General features: G+C 39.9%; 1 protein-coding gene and 1 long non-coding RNA gene across 2 annotated transcripts in view; both read right to left on the bottom strand.

The window, feature by feature from the left end:
* The window catches only part of LOC135477607 (secretin receptor-like), a 60,893-nt gene extending 46,446 nt beyond the window's left edge, over window positions 1-14,447 (bottom strand). Inside the window, exons 1-2 of the mRNA XM_064757773.1 lie at window positions 13,982-14,447; window positions 2,140-2,239 (exon numbers count right to left, since the gene is read on the bottom strand). Coding sequence (XP_064613843.1) covers window positions 2,140-2,239; window positions 13,982-14,059 — 178 coding nt within the window. The 5' untranslated portion in view covers window positions 14,060-14,447. The remainder of the gene's footprint in view (window positions 1-2,139; window positions 2,240-13,981) is intronic.
* A 204-nt stretch (window positions 14,448-14,651) lies between these two features.
* On the bottom strand, window positions 14,652-22,838 carry LOC135477557 (uncharacterized). Its single transcript, XR_010445208.1, has 3 exons — window positions 22,710-22,838; window positions 17,319-17,360; window positions 14,652-14,740 (listed from the first exon to the last, which is right to left on the bottom strand). It is a non-coding gene; the product is annotated as an uncharacterized LOC135477557 (long non-coding RNA).
* Window positions 22,839-23,823: the final 985 nt, after the last annotated feature.

Raw genomic sequence — 23,823 nt, 5'->3', positions numbered from 1 at the left:
CGGACTGTCATCCTTCGATTTGAGAATTCCACTTTATTGTGAATTCTATATTGACGTGAACTGACTCGCCTGTGGAAGCGGAATATTCCATCCGGATTTAGACGCTACCATCAGTAAGAGACTATATATTTTTTTAATTAATGGTATTGTTTTGAATATTATTATCAATTGTATTATTTTGTTAGAATATATGTATTGAACTTATTCAAGCGTGGCTCAATTGGTTACCAAATAAAATAAAAATAAATAAATAAAATTCAAGCGTTTTCGTGTTTCTTTGTTTGATCTGAGAGTTAAACATTTATTTAACATTTATTTATCTGAGAGTTAAACATTTATTTATTTATTTGATTGGTGTTTTACGCCGTATTCAAGAATATTTCACTTATACGACGGCGGCCAGCATTATGGTGGGAGGAAATCGGGCAGAGACGGGGAGGGGGGGAAACCCACGACCATCCGCAGTTTACTGAAGACCTTCCCACGTAGGACCGGAGAAGAAGCCAGCATGAGCTTGACTTGAAATCACAGCGACTGTATTGGTGAGAGACTCCTGGGTTGGTATGCCGCGCTAGCGCGCTAACCAACTGATCCACGGAGGCCCCGTATATACGGAATGGATACAAGTGTTTTTCTGTTAAGAATGAATTAAAATGCCTTTGTAGGCTAGCTGTAGTGTAGAATTTGGTCCTATTGTCACTGCTTTTTCTTTACCACAAAAGAAAAGTTGTTGAATGGAATCTTCTCCAATACATGTATCACAAGACCTCTTCTTGAGACGGTTTAACTACACAATAACATGCAAAGGGACAAGGTAAAACTACTGGCAGAACCCGGGTTTTGCAGGAATACAATATAAATGAAGACGTACAACATAGAGCGTATAACCAAAGCAGTGGAGACAGTGTGATGGACGTACAGCATAGAGAGTAAAACCAGGGCAGCGACAACAGTGTGATGGAGGTACGGCATAGAGGGTAAAACCAGAGCAGCGACAACAGTGTGATAGGCGTACAGCACAGGGAGCAAAACAAGAGCAGCGAAGACAGTGTGATAGGCGTGTAGCATAGAGAGTAAAACAAGAGCAGCGACAACAGTGTGATGGGCGTACAGCAAAGAGAGTGAAATCAGAGCAGCGACAACAGTGTGATGAGTGAGTGAGTGCTTGGGGTTTAACGTCGTACTCAACAATTTTTCAGTCATATGACGACGAAGGAATCATTAGGGTGCATGTACGTGTAATCAACAGTGTGATGAACGTACAGCCCAAAGAGTTAAACCAGAGCAGCGACAACATTGTGATAGACGTACTGCCCACAGAGTAAAACCAGAGCAGCCACGACAGTGTAATATGCGGACTGCCGAGAGAGTAAAACCAGAAGAGCCACGACAGTGTGATATACGTACAGCACAGAGTAAAACCAGAGCAGCCACGACAGTGTGATATACGTACAGCACAGAGAGTAAAACCAGAGCAGCCACGACAGTGTGATAGTTGGCTAATGGTTACACATAACTCGTGATATATGGCCTCTTGTCCGTTTACAACAATTCGAATTTTATTCTAACTGTTCGAGTAAATCCTTCAATAACAGCAATTTTAACGCCCACTAGGATCACAACTTAGGCAGAACTAGCTTTAAAAAATGCAATTACTGTATTGCCATCACATTCAACGCACAATGACATTAAAACAATGTAAGGGGGACACGGTTCGGGAATGCTTAGTCCACCAGCAGAAACCAGGTTGATACAGAAATACGATGTAATAAAACACTTACTATAGGACCACCTCCCACCCCCTTGCATTCTGGTAAAGCAGTTAAAATACAGGCGGCAGTCAGGATGAGATGATTGGGTCGATTACAATAGGGTTCTCCAGCCCTCTACAAAGGGAAGCGAATGTTGTAACTCGTGAAACAGCAGTGCCCTCTACCTAGTTAAATAACAATACCACTGATTTCAATACCAACACCAGTAACATGAATAATAATACCTGACACTGATATTCAAATGGATAGAGGGCACTGCTGATTTATGAGTTAACATATTTGCTTTCCTTTGTAGAAGGCTCGGGAATCCCATGTTTAGTTAGTCAGGTGGGAGAAAGGAAGAGGAGACACGAAGGAATTGACGTACCTCCGGTTGGGTAGGGATCCTTAGCGATTGCCACGAAACATTCCCTGCGCGCGTTGTCGTGCAGCTTAGACTGTTGATCCATTTGCATGTTTACGACTTCCTGAAAACAACAGAAAAAAACAGGCATACCATGTAAAGGGTTACAGCAGAGAAATAAAAACTTTGTAGCGCCCAGAATATGATAGTTGGAAAGGAAGTCACACCGGGTGTGTTGTCTTTCAGTCAATGAGAGTCGTTAAAACTTCCGGCTTGTTCATGTTAACTCGGAACCTACGTCCAAGATTCCGGTTTCCCAATCGTCAAGCGAAAATCACCGAAGCAACGCGAATTACCGGTGGTTGGCAGGTCACGTACATTTTCTACCGCAAATGTACGAACTGCACTTAAGTCTTCTCCTAACACAGAAGACTTCAGGACTAGTTCGTAGGGAAAATGGAGACGCCCATAACGGATTTTATTTATAATTTATCAAGTTGAGGTACATATTAGAATTTTATTTGGTATGCATACTCTTTTCAACGGTATTTGTTTGATGTTTACATTTTCTTCTGCTTTAATTTATTTGTTTATTTATTTGATTGTTGTTTTACGTCGTAAGGAAGAATATTTCACTTACGCCACGGCGGCCAGCATTATAGTGAGAGGAAACCCACGACAACGCAAGCTTTTCAGGTATGTATTAAATTGTGAGAAACGGAAATATAACAAAACCAATAACAAAACATGTCAGAAGAACTTGCTAGAAGATGATGCGTTCCATTTCTGCACAGACCTAAATATATATAAGCAATACAAGTATACGTACACACACCTAATGACTCCTCCTCGTCATATGACTGAGAGATTGCTACATAGGACGTTAAACCTCTAATACTCATGCATTCATTCTAAGCGATACAACTTGCGGATGACTGAGTTCCCCAAGGCTCTGTTCGGCTTCTTCCCACTATAATACTGAGTACGGCGTAAAACACAAATCAAATAAATCAATAAATCAAAGCCATACAGAAAGTGCTTATAACATCCGAAAGAGTTGCTGTGATGAGTGGCAAAATTTTCTGTTGTGTAAATATTCACCTCGTTACATGCACTTGTTTACTTCCATGTTAGGCCGATTTCAGCGAATGACAAAGTTCATAATACAGTCAGCGTTCAGCAGAAGATATTCTAGTGACGGTGACATGTTGGGAAAGCGTTCTCAAAGAGCTTGATTTTACAGAATTAACATGATCTTCTTTTCCCGGGCCACGTATTTTTTCGTTCTCAGATTGGCCCGTTAGAAGTGCTGGCTTATGTAATAGCAAATACACTGAGACTTCCAGAGCAAATGAATGCGTCAATCAAGCGAAATCAGCAGGGGAATTCATATTGAAGATAGCGCTAAAGAGCCTATGAATGAACGCAGGAAATGACTTCCTGTCCATTTCCCAAGCTTTTCATCAACATTTAATTTATAACCGCTGAATTTCGTTCTCGTCTTTGTTAGTACCCAGCAGAGGTTTCATGAACTTATAACGAGTCCACAACAAATTTGGTGACCAGTTTAAATGATTATATATGTATATGAAAAACAGGTAGCTAGTTCGCAGAAAGTCGCAGGAATAACATGTTCTGAGCATAAACTAAGAAGCAAAGGAATGCAATCATCATGAATATATCCAGGGGACATTACCTGCGCAGCAATATCCGAAGCACAATGTTTATTGATATTTACTTATTTGATTGGTGTTTTACGCCGTGCTCAAGAATATGTCACTTATACGACGGCGGCCAACAGTCAATATTTATTTCTATGTTTGATTTAACGCCATACTAAATAATGTTTTACTTGTAAGTTGTATAGGCATAGGAAACCCAGAAGATCTTTGGCAAGTTATCGACGAACTTCGTCATGTGTGACATACCGATACGTACACCACATTGTCACCAAGGGCCCTCTAACAGAGAGACTGGGGGACAATGCGTAGGTAGAGCACGTCATTGTGAAAGCGTTGTACTTCAGGATGACATGGCAGCAATATAGAAAATCCAACTGCAGCGATAAACCGCTTGCCATCGTCACGCTCACGGACGGTGTAACCCATCGACCGCCAGTGCCTTTCACTAGAACGTGTACTCGTCGTAAGATCCTGGCTCCTGCAGTGGTGTAGAACCTTTATTCGACTATTAGATCCTAACTCCTCAGTCACAAAGCAATCGCCCAGATCCTTTACTCCATATTAGGTCCTCTTTTGTGTCACAAAACAGTCGCCTAGAACTTTTACTCAACATTATATACTGTTTCTTGTGTCACAAAGCAATCGCTTAGACTCTTGGCTGATATTCTATGTCTTATCTCACAGGACCATTTCTCAGCATTAGATCCTGATTTGTGCATTATAAAGCAATCGCCTAGAACCTTTATTTTACATTAGATCCTGAGTTGTGCATCATAAAGCAATCACCTAGAACCTTTATTCGACAATAGATCCTCACTCGTGCTTCACAGATTCGTGAAGCAGTGGCCTGTAATTTGTCCTTGATACAAGATCCAAGATTCATAAAGCAATCCCCTAGAACCTTTATTCGACGTTAGATCCAGTGTCTTGCCTCATAAAGAAACCCCATAGATTCTTTATTCGACGTTAGATCATGTGTCTTGTCTCATAAGGCAATCACTTAGAACCTTTACCTGTCGTTAGCTGCTGATTCGTGACTCATACAGTAATCTCCCAGAACCTTTATTCGACATCAGATCCTCACTCCTGCATCACACGAGGCATAGATTTACAACACAATAGTCTGTAACCTTTTCTTGGTATTAGATAGTCTCATAAGACGATCGCTTAGAAACTTTACGCAGCATTAGGCAATCGCCTAGAACCTTTGCTCAGCATCAGATGCTGACTCGTGCCTCATAAAACACTGATCTAGAACCTGTATTCGACATTACATGCTGACTTGTGCATCACACGATGCATAGATTCACAACACAATGGTCTATAACCTTTGCTGGGCATTAAATCCTGACTTGTGTATCGTTAAGCCATCGCCCAACATTACACCTTTTACCTCAAGATTAAGGGCTATTTGTTTCGATGTATCGTTGTAACGAAATGGAAAACCAAGACATCATTCTCGGGGCCTTCGAATCAAACACCAATCCTTGAATCGTTTCCTCTTCGCTGTTCGCTGGACACGATTTGCTATATGACAATAAACATATGTCACACAAGGAAATGTTTGCCAATATAGTATGACAATGCCTACGAAACACAAAAACAAAAATGAAAATAAATGCAACAAACAGCCAGACAAATAAACTGAGCATGAACAATTCCATCTTTCTTTGGTGTGGACAGAAGTTGACGGGACAACTAAGGACCAGGGCACATGTACCTCAAAACGACTTCTAATTGATATTCAACAATTTGAAAACCTTCTCTGGGATGATATTTTTATGGCCTTGAATATTCAAATTCTAATAGATTGATATGCCTTAATATAACACCATTTTTCTAACTCCTAATATTAAAAAAAATCATGAAATGACACTTCAAATTTTGAGTTCCTTTATTCCTCAGGGCTGGAACAATACTCATTCCTTGGAACCAAATTCTCATTTCCTAATATCTTTCATCACGTCAGCTGCGAATTGCGTTAAGCAAAGAATTTCCAATTTGTACAAAATGAAAATCGAGTATGTGACCGGATAATATATTGTTGCTTTTTATTAATGATTGGCACTTTTGGCGGAATCCTGTGGATCAATCAATTACGTGAGTGTACATGCGCGATTTATCCACACTGCTGTATAAAAGATGAGTTTCCGGATGTAACTTTTAATTCATTTTTATAGGACCCGAGTGAGAAAAAATCTGTTGTTGAAAGATAAAAACGTTCCTAGTAAACGCGCCAAATGTTTTAAAAGTACGCATTTGACCGCAGGCCAACTGTGTCAGTATAACATCAATTACTGGAAATCTGTATCACTCAGTTAGCTTCCAGCGAGTTTTTACTTTCGAACATATACCTGCCGTACTTTTGCGGTTCGATGATGGATAGAACGATGCAGCACCGTTAATTATACATGTACTCTTATCGCACGGACTTGCCGATGTTTGCCCCCTCTGGTTGTCTGGAGTGTGCTAGGATAGTTTCTGTCACGACATGCTACAACCTGCACTCTCGGGAACTGCGCAATCTGTATGTGACATGCATCTGTCCGGAGATCACATGTTCTAACACAGTATAATAAGAGTAATAATCAATCACGCTCGTCCACCAGGCACATGAGACAAGAGTTCAATCCCTGCTCTGGACTGGGGATTTGTGGATTTCCCCTGCTTTCAGTGTTCGCATTGGGATCATGGTAACAATAAGAGATTGACGACGATCGTAGGGCCGTTTAAGCACTCTTATGTTGAACACCAGTTGTCTTCCACCATTATGATGCGCAAATCACATTACCATTTATTTATTTATTTATTTCATTTGTGTTTGACGCCGTACTCAAGAATATTTCACTTCTACGACGGAGGCCAGCATTATGGTGGGAGGAAACGGGGCAGAGCCCGGGGGAACCGACGACCATCCGCAGGTTGCTGGAAGACCTACCCACGTACGATTCACATTATGAATCAATCAGTCAATCATTCACAATGTGGTGGATTTGATATCTTTTCAACTACAAAGTTCCCGCACCGCGGTGACCAGAGGTTTAGAGCGTGTACCTCGAAGTCGGAATTAAACTCGGATCGAGTCATATTAAACAGTATGCATTGCTGCCTTGCCTAGCGTTCAGCACTGAGAGACTCACGAACTCCAAACAACTGCTCTCTAATTCCAAACATCTGCTCTGTTTGCAGCGCTCATTAATTTGTCACTGAATTATTAAAGATTAGGGATAACAATCAGCAATTGTAAATTATCCAATTGATACAATATCATTCACGAATATCCAATATGTGTAACGTGTTTTATTACCCCATCCGCCATCAACCCAAACTCCCTCGACAATCATTAATAGTTAATTAGTGGAGGTGAAAAGATGCGTATCGCTATTTTAACATGTCACCATGTTCGAATGTGTATCACCTTGTTCAGATGTGTATCACCATGTTCAGATGTGTATCACCATGTTCAGATGTGTATCACCCTGTACAGATGTGTATCACCATATTCAGATGTGTATCATCATATCCAGATGTGTATGGCCATATCCAGATGTGTATCATCATGTTTAGATGTGTACCACTATGTTGAGATGTGTATCACCATGTCCAGATGCGCATCACCCTGTTCACATGTGTATCACCATATTCACATGTGTATCACTATATTAAGATGTGTATTGCCATGTTCAGATGTGTATCTCTATGTTCACATGTGTTTCACTATGTTCAGATGTGTATCATCATCTTCACATGTGTATCACCATGTTCACATGCGTATTTCTATATTCACATGTGTCTCACTATGTTCACGTGTGTATCACCATGTTTAGATGTGTATCACCATGCTCGGATGTGTTTCACCAAGCTCACATGAGTATTATCATGTCAACATGTGTATCACAATGTTCAGAAGTGTATCACTACGTTAAGATGTGTATCCCTATGTTCAGATGTGTATCACCATGTTTTCAGTCACTAAATTATTACGGATTAGGGATAACACCTAATCAGCAATTGTAAATTATCCTGTAATTATGGACAGAATGAGTGAATAAAACTCGTCAATCACGAATATCCAATATGTGTAACATGTTTTATTACCCCATCCGCCATCAACCCCATCCTCGACAATCATTAATATTTATTTGGTGAAGGTGAAAAGATGCGTATCGCTATGTTCACATGTCAGATGTGTACCTCCGTGTTCATATGTGTATCACAATGTTCGGATGAGTATCACCATGTGCATCACCATGTCCAGATGTGTATCACCATGTTGCGATGTGTATCTCCATGCTCAAATGTGTATCTCCATGTTCAGATGTGTATCACAGATGTGCATCACCATGTTCAGATGTGTTTTTCTAAGTTCAGATGTGAATCACCATGTTCACATGTGTATCATCATGTCCAGATTTGTACCACCATGTTCAGATGTGTATCACCATGTTAAGATGTATATCATCATATCCAGATGTGTACCACCATGTTCAGATGTGTATCACCATGTTCAGATGTATATCATCAAGTTCACATGTGTATCATCACGTTCAGATCTGTACCACCATGTTCAGATGTGTATCACCATGTTCAGATGTATATCACCATGTTCACATGTGTATCATCATGTCCAGATGTGTACCACCATGTTCAGATGTGTAGCATTATGTTCAGATGTGTATTACGATGTTCAGATGTATATCATTATATCCAGATGTGCTCCACCATGTTCAGATGTGTATTATCATGTTCAGATGTATATCATCATGTCCACATGCGCATCACCATGTTCACGTGTGTATCACAATGTTTACATGTGTATCACCCACCATGTTCACATGTGTTTTACTATATTAAGCTGTGTATTACCATGTTCAGATGTGTGTCTATATGTTCACCTGTGTATTACTATGTTTACGTGTGTATCATCATGCTCAGATCTGTATCACCAAGCTTACATGTGTATCACCAGGTCAACAAGTGTATCACTATGCTCAGATCTGTATCATCAAGCTCACATGTGTATCATCATATCCATATGTCTACCACCATGTTCAAATATGTATCACCATGTTCAGATGTAAATCGCCATGTTCAGATGTGTATCATCATATCAGATGTGTATCTTTACGTTCACATGTGTATCACCATGTTCAGATATCTCACAATGTTCACGATGTGTATCACCAAGCTCACATGTGTATCACAATGTTCAGATGTGTATCACTATGATTAGATGTGTAACCCTAGGTTCAGATGTGTATCATCATATCCACATGTCTACCACCATGTTCAGATGTGTATCACTATGTTCAAATGTGTATCATCATATCCTGATGTGTACCACCATGTTCTGATGAGAATCACCATGTTCAGGTGTGTATGCAGTAGAGCTGAATTCTCTGTTCCTGTATCATTACGTTAGGTTGTGTATCACTATAGTATTTACTATAGCCCCATGTGTATCACTATGTGAAAAATGATGTATCCATACCCCCGAATGTACATCGCTATAACCGGATGTGTTTCAGTGTAAGCTGATGAATATAGATAAAGCTGGATGTGTACCACTATTATCAAATGCGTATCAGTGGAAGCGCATGTCTGGTAATACGTGTACAACAGGACGGTCACTGTGTGAGAAATCTTGTATCAATACCCTCGGGTGTTCATCAGTATAACCGGATGTGTACCAATGTGAGCATATGTGTATCAATATAACCGTATGTGTACCACTATGACCTAGTGTGTATCAATACAACTGAATGTGTATTACTTTACTCAGTTGTTCGAAACTACACACATGCTCGGATCTGTATAACTATGACCTAATGTTATAAATTAATACTGTGACGTCCCGAAGGGATAAATGACTTTTGCCATGAAACCTGCAGCTTTTTCACGAGTGCTTTGTCTTGCACCGTCTTTCTCTATGCATCCGTAAAGTGAAATATTTTTGAATGCGGGACAAAACTCCACTGTAGCAAACAAATATAAATATATATTTAGATGCTCATATTTCACAATAGTACTGTTAGTCATTACCCAGCAACCTGCGCATGGTCATGGGTTTCCCCCGGGGCTGTCAGGTTTCCTCCCACCATAATGCTGGCCGCCATTGTATAAGTGAAATATTCTTAAGTACGGCGTAAAATATCAACCAACTAAATCAAATAAGTAAATAAAATAACCATTAGATGCTTACAACTGCATTGCGTTACTGTCACGTTATGTTACACGCACGTGAGGTTAACTGAACTGAGTTTAAAAGTACGCATACTATTTTGTCGGCCAACTCGTCTGACGAAACATTTATAAAATGGTTTAAAAATGTCTTCATTTACACAAATCTACATTTTCCGTATGGTCTCAGAATCTTTTTAATATTTAATTCTTTTAATATTCACACAAATAAAGTTTTATGACGCTAGTTATGATATTTGGCATTTTACTAAAACTGTGTTTATTCATTACTATGTGAATCGGTCCAACAGTATCTCTGTTAACATGACATCGTTGTTTTACCTATGGGTGGGTTTTTGTCTGTAGAATTACAAAAAAAAATGGATAAACTAATATCTTCCTTGGAAAGGTAAGTTGATATCCAAAAAAAATGGATGTGTTCCCCTTCAGAAACCGCAGAGATGATATAAGCCTCAGCAAAGAAACGTTACGGCACGTGATATGTAGTTTTTACAGCACAGTTTTATATGTCACCCAAGAAATGGTGTCGACCCAAACAACTTGTATAAGTGCGTAAACAATATAACCTGGTCCCGCCAAAACACAATTGTCGTCTGCCCTGACAATGATACATGACACCGATTAAGTGCTGACCTCATTTTCTGCTCAGAGGTAAACTGTGTGGGAGGAAAATCTCGGGATTGTTTATTTGATTGTTGTCTGGTCTTCAGTGATGGTAATTAGTACCAAAACTAATTTCTTAACAGCGCATTAAATATGAAGTATATATCTGCTACTGCTATACTTGACTTGGGACAATTATATTGTCATAGTACGTTGGTGGCCGCATTCGGCCAAAACTTAAATATAAAAAGTGACTTAATACCAGAATTGGCTAACACACTTTCGAACAAATGGGCCCAGAACATTATATTGAGCAAACCTGTGGATTATCGTAGGTTTCCCCCGGGCTTTGACCGGTTTCCTTCCACCATAGTGTGGCTGCCGTGGTGTAAGTGAAGTATTCTTCAGTACGTCGTAAAACACCAACCAAATAAATATATAAATTATATTGAGCGTGGTAGACCTCTATTTGTCACCAAGGTGTCACGAGCAGTGAAAGTGCCCTTCTGCGCAGGAGTAGATTGCGTAAACAACCACACGAGAGCCCCACCCCTCAGCGAAAAGCAAAACACCGTTGTCGTCTACTATAGGAAAGCTACATGACACTGGTTATGTGATAACGACATTTTCTGGTAGGAGACAAATTGCGTGGGAGAAAAGTCTCAAAGTGAGAAAGTTTCGAGGGTGGTGTCTCCATGGATATGTCTTGAAAAACAAACAGTAGAACCGCAGAACTATTTCTATGCTAATCGTGAATGTTTTTCCAGTACAAGGCACTTAGATGTATCCGCGTGTGACATTTTTATTTTAATCAGTTGCATAATACGACATAGATCCAGTTTCACATGATGGACGTAAAATCACCTTTCCCATTATTTAATGGTGACCTTTGCTGATTTGTTCCCCGCAGATAAAGCGGCTCGGAGATCCTAGACTCGAATCCTGGTCCCGTCTGCTCTGTGACGAGGGTTGTACCTAATGAAGGCTATTGATTTACTGTGCGCCCCTCGCCTTCTGCTCATAAAGCTGACCGTTAATGGTTTCTATTATTAATTTTGATATCTCCACTTCCGTTGGTTTAACTATTAATGTGTAAAAACAGACATTAATATACCAGCCGTTAACCAAAATGAACTTTTGGGGTCAATAATCGTGAATTTCCAAAATGACGTTTATCACAAACCACAAAAGAACTAAGAATGTATATGAAGTACAAAATTAGGACGGAATCATGCAAAGGGAAGCAGTCAACAGTTTTCAATATGTTTGGAAAAACGCAATAATTGTTCTAGGCGAATGAATGAAATCAGTACCTAATTCGTGTAGCGTGAAGCACATAAGATCTCGATGATCAAAATGTGCATCTCAGTAGCGCTTTGAGTGCTACTGTTCATGTATCCAACGTGACGATCTAACTCTTTTTTTTTTTTGATAAAAAGTGTTTTACCCCGTACTCAAGAATATTTCACTTATACGACGGTGCCTAGCATTTTGGTGGGAGGAAACGGGGCAGAATCAGGTTACAATCTTATTCAACACGGTGAATATACATCCCCTTGCCCCAGGTTAAGGGAAATTACACATACATGTAGTTATTAAGCGATGGCAGAGATTGTCCACACTTTGTCCATGGCTTAGGTTGTTTTACAGAGTAGGCCTTAACCAATTACACTATGTCTGAGCCGGTATCCACACATAAACACTACTGACGTCATATCATTTCATAATATTTTTAAGCACGAAGTAAAACATGAAATAATTTAATAAAATAAATAAATCAAAAAGCTGGTTTGACCGTCAAATTAAGCAGCTGAAAGCCTACGCCAGATGCAACGTGAAACAACAAGCTGAACTGAGTGGTAGGACAGATTTACGCGTATGTGCAAGGAATATACAGAACCATAAATTTGACATGCGAGGGAAGGGCTCTTTGCAAACATGTGGCTAACTTCATGTGGCAACTATCATACAATAACACCTGCATCGTGTGATGTAGATTCAAATACAACACTAATCCACCTGCACAAAGATGTCGCAACACCAGGGGCCTACGCCTAGCTTATTTACCATGATTATGTTACTCTTGGATGTCGCAACACTAGGGGCCTACGCCTAGCGTGTTCACCATGGTTACACTACTCTTGGATCTCGCAACACTAGGAGTCCACACCAATCATTTGGTTATGTTACTCTCCGCCATGTGTTGACATAGCCCAAAGCTCAGCTAGGCGTATTTACCATGAATACGTTACATTTGGATGTCGCAACACTAGGGGCCTACGATTAGAGTGTTTATCATGATTGGGTTACTCTTGGATGTCGCAACACTTGGGGCCTTCGCCTACCATATGGTTACGTTACTCTTCATCATGTGTTGACATAGCCCAAAGCTATGCTGGACGTTCTTACCGTAACGCCCAGCTTCGGTCATATACACTTCCACGCGGACAATTTCAGTACAAAACCTGCTCGAACCTTACCTTATTTTTGCTATCCACTGATTCCCTAAAACGCCCGAAATGTAATATGTCAAAGCCAGCACTGGTGAAGCATCTTTCAACAGTTGTCCAGCCGTTTAAACTTTCGAACCGGACCACTCAAATGAACGTCTGCCATTTTTTTTTTGAGGGGGGGGGGGGGGAGGGGTCCGGCCAGGGTGATGGGCCGCAAGTATTTTTGCATGTAAATGTTAAGAAACGTTATCTTTATTTTTTAATTCATTTGGCTGGATCCGGTATTCAACTATATTTCACCCATATGACGACGATTCGGTGGATGAACGCGGACGAAGGCCAGGGGAAAAAACAGAACAATGATAGTTTCTCCAATATGGCGAGGCATATGTGCGTTATACACGAGAAAGATCGTTCGTAATTTGGCAAAGATCGCCGGGTATGTTAATGGCATCAAACATGTGAACAATTTTGGAGCATGGAAATAAAGTTAGCACTTATTTATTTATTTGATTGGTGTTTTACGCCGCACTCAAGAATAAAGCTAGAAAGTGAAATTAAACCGGACCGGACGTTTTAAATAGGCAGAGTGAACTTTATTGAACATTGAGTAAGGAATTCCTAATTGAGATTTGATTGATTAAATGGAATTGGATGTATTCATTTGTATAATTCCTAGGATGAATGAGTCGGTTAGCTTATATTACTACGGATGTTGAAGCCGAAAAACAACATTTGGTGAAACAGTTAAAGGCGTTCATTATTGGGTAAGTGGTTTTTACATGTTACGCATCCCAAAGGGAAAATTTTGGAAAATAAAGCCACCTTCCTACTTCCTGTATGTAATGATAAATAATCAGTTTATTTATACGTATACCTTGGATAATTAACTTACACACTTCTACGTAATTCAAATAGTATACTTACCATTTGAGCAATCGCCACCAACAACAACACACCAAATAAAGTCAACTGGGACGTCCAGGAAGTCATTGTCACATACATCGCAGTATGCACCGTAACAGTGTTCTGATTGGAAGATAACCTTTTTGTCTCTGTGGCCGGTCACCTTAGTACTTTTCTTAGGAAAACTATCACAGCTTTAGAATGACTCTGGGAATATCAACTGTGCCTTTTAGAAATCACAGAACTGTAGGCTTCGTCGAGTTTCCATTATTGGCATGTCTAACTGAAGTCTTCGGAGCATTCACAGTCTTGCTTGACCTCGTCGGCAGGTAACTGTGGGTAATCATGCGTGCCTCACGAGAAACGCTTTTCGCTTGGATCTATAAATGTGTTCCAAAAGTCGGTCCCCTGGACAGTAAACTATCGGCCACTTGAATGAAAAAGGATTGACAGGTACACAGCCTGAGACAAATGGGAATGTTCCTCCTTATGGCCGACTGTCTGACACAGAGATTCTGATAGCGTTGGGAGTGAATGTCAGACCAGTCACACAGTCCATGCAACAAGATACTTATTTGGGACTACCAGCTGAGGAGAATGGAAGTTTGGTGCTCAGCGTAGGCCAAAGGCCCATAAACTCGCCAGCTGTCTAGCCTGTACTTACACAAGCCACGGCTTATCTTGCTTAATGCTCTCCTGTAGGATGGAACAGATTTCCAGATTTCTGTTCGGTAATCCCCTACCCCGCAGTTAGACAGACATGGTTCCTTGAGGTCGAATCTGTAAAGACAATAAGAGTAATTCATTTACAATAAGATCATTACAATGGGCAGAGATACAACATTTCAGGAAAGGGACTAATTAGATTAAGCTTTGGCCACGGTGGCAGTTTCGTCAACACCGTGATGACATCTGCCGAACTGCCGCGTGATTAGGACTGTACTGCTGGAAAATGAGAAGGCCCGGGTTCAATTCTAAGTCGGGTCACACCTTAGACTTAAAACATGGGTTACTCCTAAAGCTCGGTACAAAAGGGAGCTCCATACAGACGACAGCATAGTGAATAAAACTAAAGCAGAGACGAAAGTGTGATAATTGGCCAAGGGTCACACGTAACCGGTGAAATACGGCATCTTAACCGGTGAAATACGGCATCTTGTCAATATACCTTAGTCAGGGATTTATTATTCATTCATGTCCGCAGCAACCGGCGGGTGGTAGTGGGTTTCCCCAGGGATCTGCCCGGTTTCCTCCCGTCATAATGCTGGCCGCCGTCGTATAAGTGAAATATTCTCGAGTACGGCGTAAAACACCAGTCACATAAATAAATAAATAAATAAATCAATAAATCAATAAATAAATAAATAAATAAATAAATAAATAAATCAATCAATCAATCAATCAATCAATCAATCAATCAATCAATCAATCAATCAATAAATAAATAAATAAATAAATAAAGAAATTCATGTTCATTTATTTCATTTGCTATTCGTGTAAACGTTTAATAACAGCAATTTACATGCCCACTACCACCGTGGCCAAAGCTTAATAAAGTAAAACACACAGTGATGGTAACGGTACTACATTGGACCCACTGGTCTTGAATTACTCAAAACACTGTGTTGTCATCACATTTAACATACAGCAATAACATTGAAATTTAAATACAATGGAGACAGTCCTTGGGGACGATTAGTCTTTCAATGGAATCCTGGTTTATGCAGGAATTCAATAATAAAGTAATTCAATATATAACAGTACAGTATGGTGAGTGTGAGTGGGTCAGCGACGAATGCGTGACATTAGCGTGACTTTGACCCAGATACTCAACTCGACCGTTTCGCGAGTGTATACGGTATAAGCACGTGACTCAGCTAAAAACGGGAAATACGTTCTTACTATGCACTTCTCATCATGCACAGGAGATTAAGATGCAACTCACCCCAACCCAGCTGGTCGTACGTAGTTGGTCGCAGCCGCTGGTGGCCATATGGCGTTGGATTGAACCGGTAAACACGTAACAACTGAAATACAAACTCTAGTTGTATCGGAAATCTGACGACCCACGCAACAGTTTGGTTGAGGTGAGTTGAGTATATCGAGCTTTGAACTATAAACCACACGTTTTGCTCACTTTGTGCTTTCCTGTAGTGTGTAACACTTTTCGGTGTGTATATGCTTATAAAAAACATTGGGCTTACACAAGAGCTTAAAACCTAAGTCAACTTGACTAAAGCGTCAGAGCGCAAGGCCTCGCGTATGCGAAATAAAGACGCGACTCAGCTGGAGTTGAACTCCAGGCGTTACGTGTACACCGGTCAATCTTAAAATCGTTATGGGCATTAACGACTGGGACCAACTGGGTACGACTAGTTGAATTGAGTTGAGTTGAATCGTGTCAATGCCAAGTTTTCAGTACTTCGTCGCCTTCGCTACAATAATCGGTCATGTAGATGTTGGGCACGCTAGCAATAGACTGCGAATACACAGAACTTCACGCCTGGTGTCTTCGACATGGTTTATCTCAATATCGTGATAACAAAAGCTGCGTAAAAACCGACGATAAATGTGAAGGGGGTTTGGGGATTTGAGCCAATGACCTCCAGACTGGATTTTCATTCGACGTTTCTACCAGTCTAGAAGAGAATTCCCCCAGCACAAAGGTATATGTAGATACACTCAAAAAAATATTCTGTTAATTTTAACAGAAAGTCTGTTTTCTGACTAACACTAGAATGTATTCTGCTATTGAAACAGATTATTCTATTGAATATAAGACACATATTCTATTAATTCATCATAAAGATTCCATTAAAATGACAGAATATTATGTTTAATATGACACACTATTATGTAATAACAGAATACTCTCTAGCATCGCTCAGCCAACAGGCTTTCTGTTAAAATTAACAATTTTGTTTTAGTGTAGCGCTCATATCTCACCTTGTTACACAAATAAAAAATGAAACCTACCAGATTTGAATTTTTAGAAGCTGCAGACGAATTCCATGTGACGAATCCAAAAGCCAAATGTCCAGTGGACGCAACGTTCCAAAAGCCAAAGTAAAGTTTAGTAAGCCGGCATTCTTATTATATAGCATTAAACGTCAGTGATTAATGTTTAATTAAGTGCACAGCAAAACAAATTTCAAAGGCGCAACTGTGAGACTGGGAAAAGGGGCACATTTATAGCCCTTGAAGTTTGTTATCTTTTAAATTTGTATCAATGAACAAACCGTCATTTCAAGGCTTACCACAGTTTCCAACTAAAATTCGCTTTGGTTTAAAAATATCCGCATATTTAGGTTGAGCATAAACATTAAACTATTCTCAAACAAGTGTTAAAATTACTTACCAAACTGAGAACAACATCGCTCAAAGTCAATCGGAAGAAAGTCTGCAAATTAGAGATAAACATGTGTCTATTAGCCGGTATCATTTACGCCCCGTTCTTAGTGACCCTTTTCACTATTCAGACCTCTACAACCCATTTTATTCATCACAATCTGAAATATAAGTCGCTAAAATTCTTATTGTATGTATACAGATATTTCAGATAAAAGTGGAGTTTATTTTTGGAACATAAAATGGTAATACTCCTTTTTATGTAAAATCCATGAATAGAGGCGTTTTTGCCAGAGAAGCCCTACAGGGCAACATTATTTACCCTTGTTTATTTCACAAGTCATCACCCCCCAAATCGCGCAGGGTTATCGATGTCTGAAGGAAAGCAGGGCAAATGTTGTCAAGACGAACGGAAAACAGACTTGTCTCTCTGACCTTGAAGTCCGCACAGCTCCGTGTCAAGGTCAAGCGCCAAGCTCTGGCGAGCGAAGATAAATGCCTCCATTGAAGGTATATATGTTCAGCAGTATTTATTTATAGTTTCAGTGTATATAATTCACGCTCGAGTAACAAAGTAATTTATTTTCACATTGCTTGATATTCTGTCAGACGGAGAGAAAAATATAGGAGACATGACTGTATTTGTGGAAAATGCTACTTGCCATGCACGGAGGTAAAATAAACATTTTGTTAGGGGAGCAATCTATACATGTAATGACGTAAATATAGAAATAAATGGGTTATACGAGGTAGTTTGTCTGTGATAATCAAGTTACACTCAAGCTCTCACTACTCCCCACTCCCTCCTCAGGCCAGAAATGAATTCAGAAGCAAAGTCTTAAACACCAAAATATAAAATATAATGGCCAGTCACACAAAATATACTCTGGGACTTGTGCGCCTGACGAAACGTACGGTCAAAGTCCATCTACCGTACACTTATATGAGAACTTCAATTCAGGTTTCTTTCCAAATGTTCATGAAAATGCACAAGCGGTAACAAATCATAGAGTCCCTAACACCACGATCTAACCAGAATCGGGAATATGCTAAAAGCGAATAGTTCACAATTTCCCAAATAATTAGTCACAAAATGCTTTGAAAACAATGCAAAGCGAAGAAACAGGCCTCAGTGTTATTTAGTCCACCTCCAGAATTCTGGTTTAAAGAGGCCGACATACCGTATGAAAGACTACAGCACATTGTATAAAACAAGCGCAACGCAGGTAAAATGGTCACACGTAAACCGGTAAAATCCAGCCTCTTGTCAATTCACCTCGCGGAATGGTACACGTGTGACACGTTGATTAAACCTGTGTACATGTATGTAGCGGTCACACCTACGAAGAATACGCGGCGTGGTATATGTAAGGGTCGCCCACAGTCGTGGCCACGGTGCAGTGTGATATACACAGCGGCCTTTTCATGGTAGCCTGTGCTACGGAAAGCGGGTAGGGCAATATATATATATATATATATTTAGTCTATATATATATATATATATATATATATATATATATATATATATATATATATATATATATATATGTATATATAGACTAAATAGCGATCACACTGTACACAGGTGAAGACATAATAGCTAACCATAAAACTGGCAAGCAAACTGACAAGGGTACGCAAAGATTCTACACTAATTCAAGCACTTATCTTGGCACCCACAGCTATAATTGAAAATTATATCATGATTTGCGGGAGTTAATCTCTTGCGCTGCCAAGGTAAAAGTGGTACGTATTTGAAGCGATAACACAGTTAGTTAAACATTGTGCCAACGTATTTTGAAAATTCTGCTCAATCAATCCTGAACGCACTTATCAAGGTCTTGGTGATGAATGAAAAGTGCGCAATTAGTGAATGGCAAGAGGCCAGTGTGAAAAGATGAAGAACAAATAGAATATAGGTATATATAGTATGGAACTACCTCTCGCATGTATGCTAGTATTAGTGAAAATTTCAGACATTTCCTTCGTCCTTCTTGGCGTAGGCGTAGTATAATAAACTGACAGCCAAAAGAAACTTTACAAAGAGTTCAAATCAATTTATTTTGCTAAAGCAGAAAACAGGATAACTGAATGTTTAATATTTTGAAAAGACCAATGACTTTAGATATTGGAAGTTTTGGGTAAGAACGGACAAAGCAGCTCTCAAATCATTTTACAAGTGAACAAACAGAACAGGGGTAGAAAAATAGCCATTCCATCTTATTTAACAATGGGCAGAGTATACAAAAAGTTCATTTTAAAATCAGTCAGTATCAAAACCAATCAATCTCGCGAGTGGCAACCCGTTGCTTCAATGCATGCAAAAACTCTCCGACGCATAGTAAAAAGTCAGTCGTCCGATGAGACGACGTGGGATTCTTTGCCATTCATCTTGGACAGGGATAGCCATTTCTTGTCGGTTGGCTGCAAGATGTTGGCTTTGTCTTACTCGACGACCCATGATATCCCAAAGGTGTTCTATGGGGGACATATCTGGGGAACGTGCAGGCCACGGCAAGACGTTGACGTCGCTGACTTCCAAGAAGTTCTGCACAACTCGAGCTGTATGGGGTCTGGTGTTGTCATACTGGTACAGGACACCACGTGGCTGCTGTTGAAGGAATGGCAGGATAACAGGACGTAGAATTTCGTCTACGTAACGTTGAGCTGTTAGGTTCCCGTAACTTCACAACTTTCTTCATTGTCTCAAAACAAATTTGTGTGAGCGTATATGACACTTGTTGCACATGGGAATATGTTTTGTACAATGTTTTCCTACCATAATTTGGTATTAATTTGCTAAAAAGTCTGGCTAAATTTAACTCACGAAGTCATAATGTTTCTTTTGGCCGTCAGTTTATAAAGAAACTATCTCATAGAGAGTAAAACTAGAGAAGCGAAGTTAAGCGTGAGAGTTGGCAAGTTCAACCCCGGGTAATTTCGTTTGTTACGACTAACGTAAAAATGATGACATCCGATCGTTTTGATCTTTTGGGTTCAGTATCAGCGGAGAGCCGTCTAAGGGTAGATCTGCTGCCAAGTAAACGCTATTCACATGGTTATAATGTCGACATGTGTTTGAGTTAGGCAGCATATTGAAACAAAATCGATTTTATTTGATTTGTTTAATCACCAATGAAATTAATATTACAATATTATGAACAACCTTAAAGAAAGAAGATATGTGAATATGAACATATAGAAAAACAGTTAGCAGAGCGGAGGGATTAAAGCTCACATCAGCTTGATCTATCCCTTTAGCTGAGAAAAGGAAAGAAAGATCTAACATAAAAGTTAGATAATGCCGTTGGTGCACGAACACATATTAGGGATAATATAAAAAAGCATAAAGGTATACTGTGGTACTGTAGAAAAGAGGAGATAAAAGGAATTCCGCTAATAACAGTTTAATTTAATAAATTCGTCATTTTGAGGGGAAATTCTGGATTTAATTCTATGCATTTTAAGAATTTTAGCTCCGAGGAAAAGAATAATGCGTTATGGGCTGAAATGACCAGTTACACAACAAGCTTCACAACTGGTGTATGATTTGAACAAAAAAGAAATCTTCAGATAAGCGTTGCGAAATTAAAGTCTTATTTTTAAGATTTTAATTTTTGATTGAAACTCACATTAAACTTGATTTACTTATTTTTTTATTTGATTATTTTTCACGTACTCACGAATGTTTCACTTATACACTACAACGTAAATCGAGATAGGTATTTGGCATTTACATCGAACCAAGGCAAACGTGACATAACGAGAAACTTTCCACTTTGCAGCCCTTATTACTAATCATAGCGTTCATGTTTAAGTTGCATGTTAATGAAAGGTCAGAGACATATTAACTTAACTATAACATTTATGCCGTGTAGAAATGACCTTATTTCCTTTTGCGCCGTAAGCAGCTATTTCCGAGTACACAGAGCCACGCTGGGCGCTGGCTGTGCCGGACTGGAATACATATCGTCAGTTAAAGCTTGCTGTTCACATTGTCTGTGACAAGCCATGTTCGCGGCTCTACGTGGTGCTTCGATCTTACCAAAGGTCGATCGTCTCTCGACAAATAAGGTCGCACGTTTGATTCCTTTTTTTTTTTTGATTGGTGTTTTACGCCGTACTCAAGAATATTTCACTTATACGACGGCGGCCAGCATTATGGTGGGTGGAAACCGGGCAGAGCCCGGGGGAAACCCACGACCATCCGCAGGTTGCTGGCAGACCTTCTCACGTACGGCCGCCAGCATGAGCTGGACTTGAACTCACAGCGACCGCATTGGTGGGAGACTCCTGGGTCATTACGCTGCGCTAGCGCTTTAACCGACTGAGCCACGGAGGCCCCCGTTTGATTCTAGTTTGACATTTGCTATTAATAGGTAGAAAGGTGTTACACTGTTTTAATGTGTTTGTAGGTTAAATGTGATGAATACACAACATTTTGAGTATTTTTGAGCAGTGACGTATAATAAATTGCAGTTAACATGACTGCATTACTTTACCTAATTATGCTTAAACTATGGTGTTATGGGACGTGTTATTGGCTACTAGTTATGCATTTACATGGACAGTTTAGAATACAACCCTTACTGAGGTAAGTTGACAAGAGGCCGTACTTCACTGGTTATGTGTGACCATTTACCAGTTATCACACTGTTTTCTCTCTAAGCTGTAGGTCTTAATTATATAATACTTCATGCAAACACCTGTTCAAATCCTTCGGCGGCTTCCTCACGAGGTAATGCAAGTGAAAATTATGAGTCCCGGCCCGGGACTTATTTTTTGTACTTATTTATTTGATTATCGTGTAAAAACTTTGCTTTTAGAGGATTTCACCGTACCCCGTGGAAATCGAACCCACGAATTTTACCCTGTCAAACAGCCCCTTTTGTTACATATGTCATACCGATGAAAAACTAGTGGCCTCCAGCCAAATCCATATAAAACTACAGAGAAGAACATTGATGACCGAGTCCACGAGAAGAGGATTGAGCTCGCGTCATAAGTGTATTTGCGACTGGCACATTAACCACTCGGCCACGGCCAGCTCCGAGTACGGCATCTGAGATCAATGTAGGCAAAATTAGCAAAATGGGATAATAACAGAGAGATAATGTCAGGAAAATGACAGGAACAGTGACAATAAGGATTCAAGAAGCGGCTCTTCTAGATAGAAGAGGTACGGCACGGCACGCAAAAACCTGGCCGCCCTCAGACGGCCCTCAGACAAGTGGACAGCTCTTGAGTATTGCGTTACATGCCACAAAAATACTGCACAAAATCACTGCACCCAGCCAATTTTTATCCAAAAATGAAGGCGTCTTCCCAGTGAAAGAAAATAAATTATCTTTCAGCAAGCAATGGTTTTGGTTACACGATGCATAATAAAGAAAGGACTTACCTCAGTCAGCGTTCTAATGTGGGCTACATATATTGAGGAATACGCCGTACATAAACGTGTATGAAAGTAGGTATAAACGTTGATACATTGTCATTACGTTGGTGTAGTCAATAAAGCAGACCTGCTAACTGTGCGCAGATGTCATACACTATGGCCTGTTATGCCTACAGCGCATACACTAGCACGAACAGCTAGCTTTATATGCATATAGGCGTAGTTTACACAATTATGTAGTACTAATGGCCAATTTTCTACTATCACAGTCGGCAAGATAGACTTGAATATAATACGATCCGGCCATTCCCAGCAAAGCTGGCCGTGCAGACTTTTGTGAGACATTGCGCTTGGTCTTAAACCCATACAGTAATGTTGAGCAATCAGGGAAATTTATTCTATAATCGACGCCTTATTGACAGTTAGGTGTTTCATAAACCCCAATAAAGCTGCAATTATCACCTGAATTATTTACTTGAATTTGTCGACAATGAAGCTAAACAAAACAATTGCTGCGGAGAAATTTGAACTTGTGACTCCTGACGTTGGGTGATGTTTGCATCTAGGTGTCGCTAATAAGACTGCGACTTTAAGTCAGCTCGTTTGTCAGGTACCTGGAGAAGAACGGTGGTATTTGTCAAATACTCGAGTTTCCTCTGCCAATACACCTGCTCAGCGTGATAAAAGTGAGATATGGGGTTAAACCCCAGACAATCAAAATATCATAAAAGCGAATCGTTTTAATCAGTGACCACAGGTTAGTTTGGAGGGTCAAGGATGCAAAACACCTTGTAAGTCGTGTGTGCTGGTTACACTCAAGGCACTACTTTCATTGGTTTCGATTTCAGTTGTTTTGATATACATGTATCGCAAATCATGAGGAAATGCCACAAAACAGAAAAACATCGACACCAAATTTGATTTCTGTTTTGTCAAATATATATATCTATTTCCCACCTATACAACCTCGGTCAAGAAGAAACCGGACTGCCCGGAGGAAACCACCGTCCTTAGCAAGGTACCGGCATACAAGACAAACCGCAAAACTCAAAGCCGCACTTAACCTAGCCACAGCTGGTTTCCAGCTGTAAACCTCCAAAACCGCTGACAGTTTGAGTGG

Source organism: Liolophura sinensis, chromosome 11 (genome assembly GCF_032854445.1).
Source record: "Liolophura sinensis isolate JHLJ2023 chromosome 11, CUHK_Ljap_v2, whole genome shotgun sequence".
NCBI lineage: Eukaryota > Metazoa > Mollusca > Polyplacophora > Chitonida > Chitonidae > Liolophura > Liolophura sinensis.
This window is presented reverse-complemented; position numbering and strand designations above follow the sequence as displayed.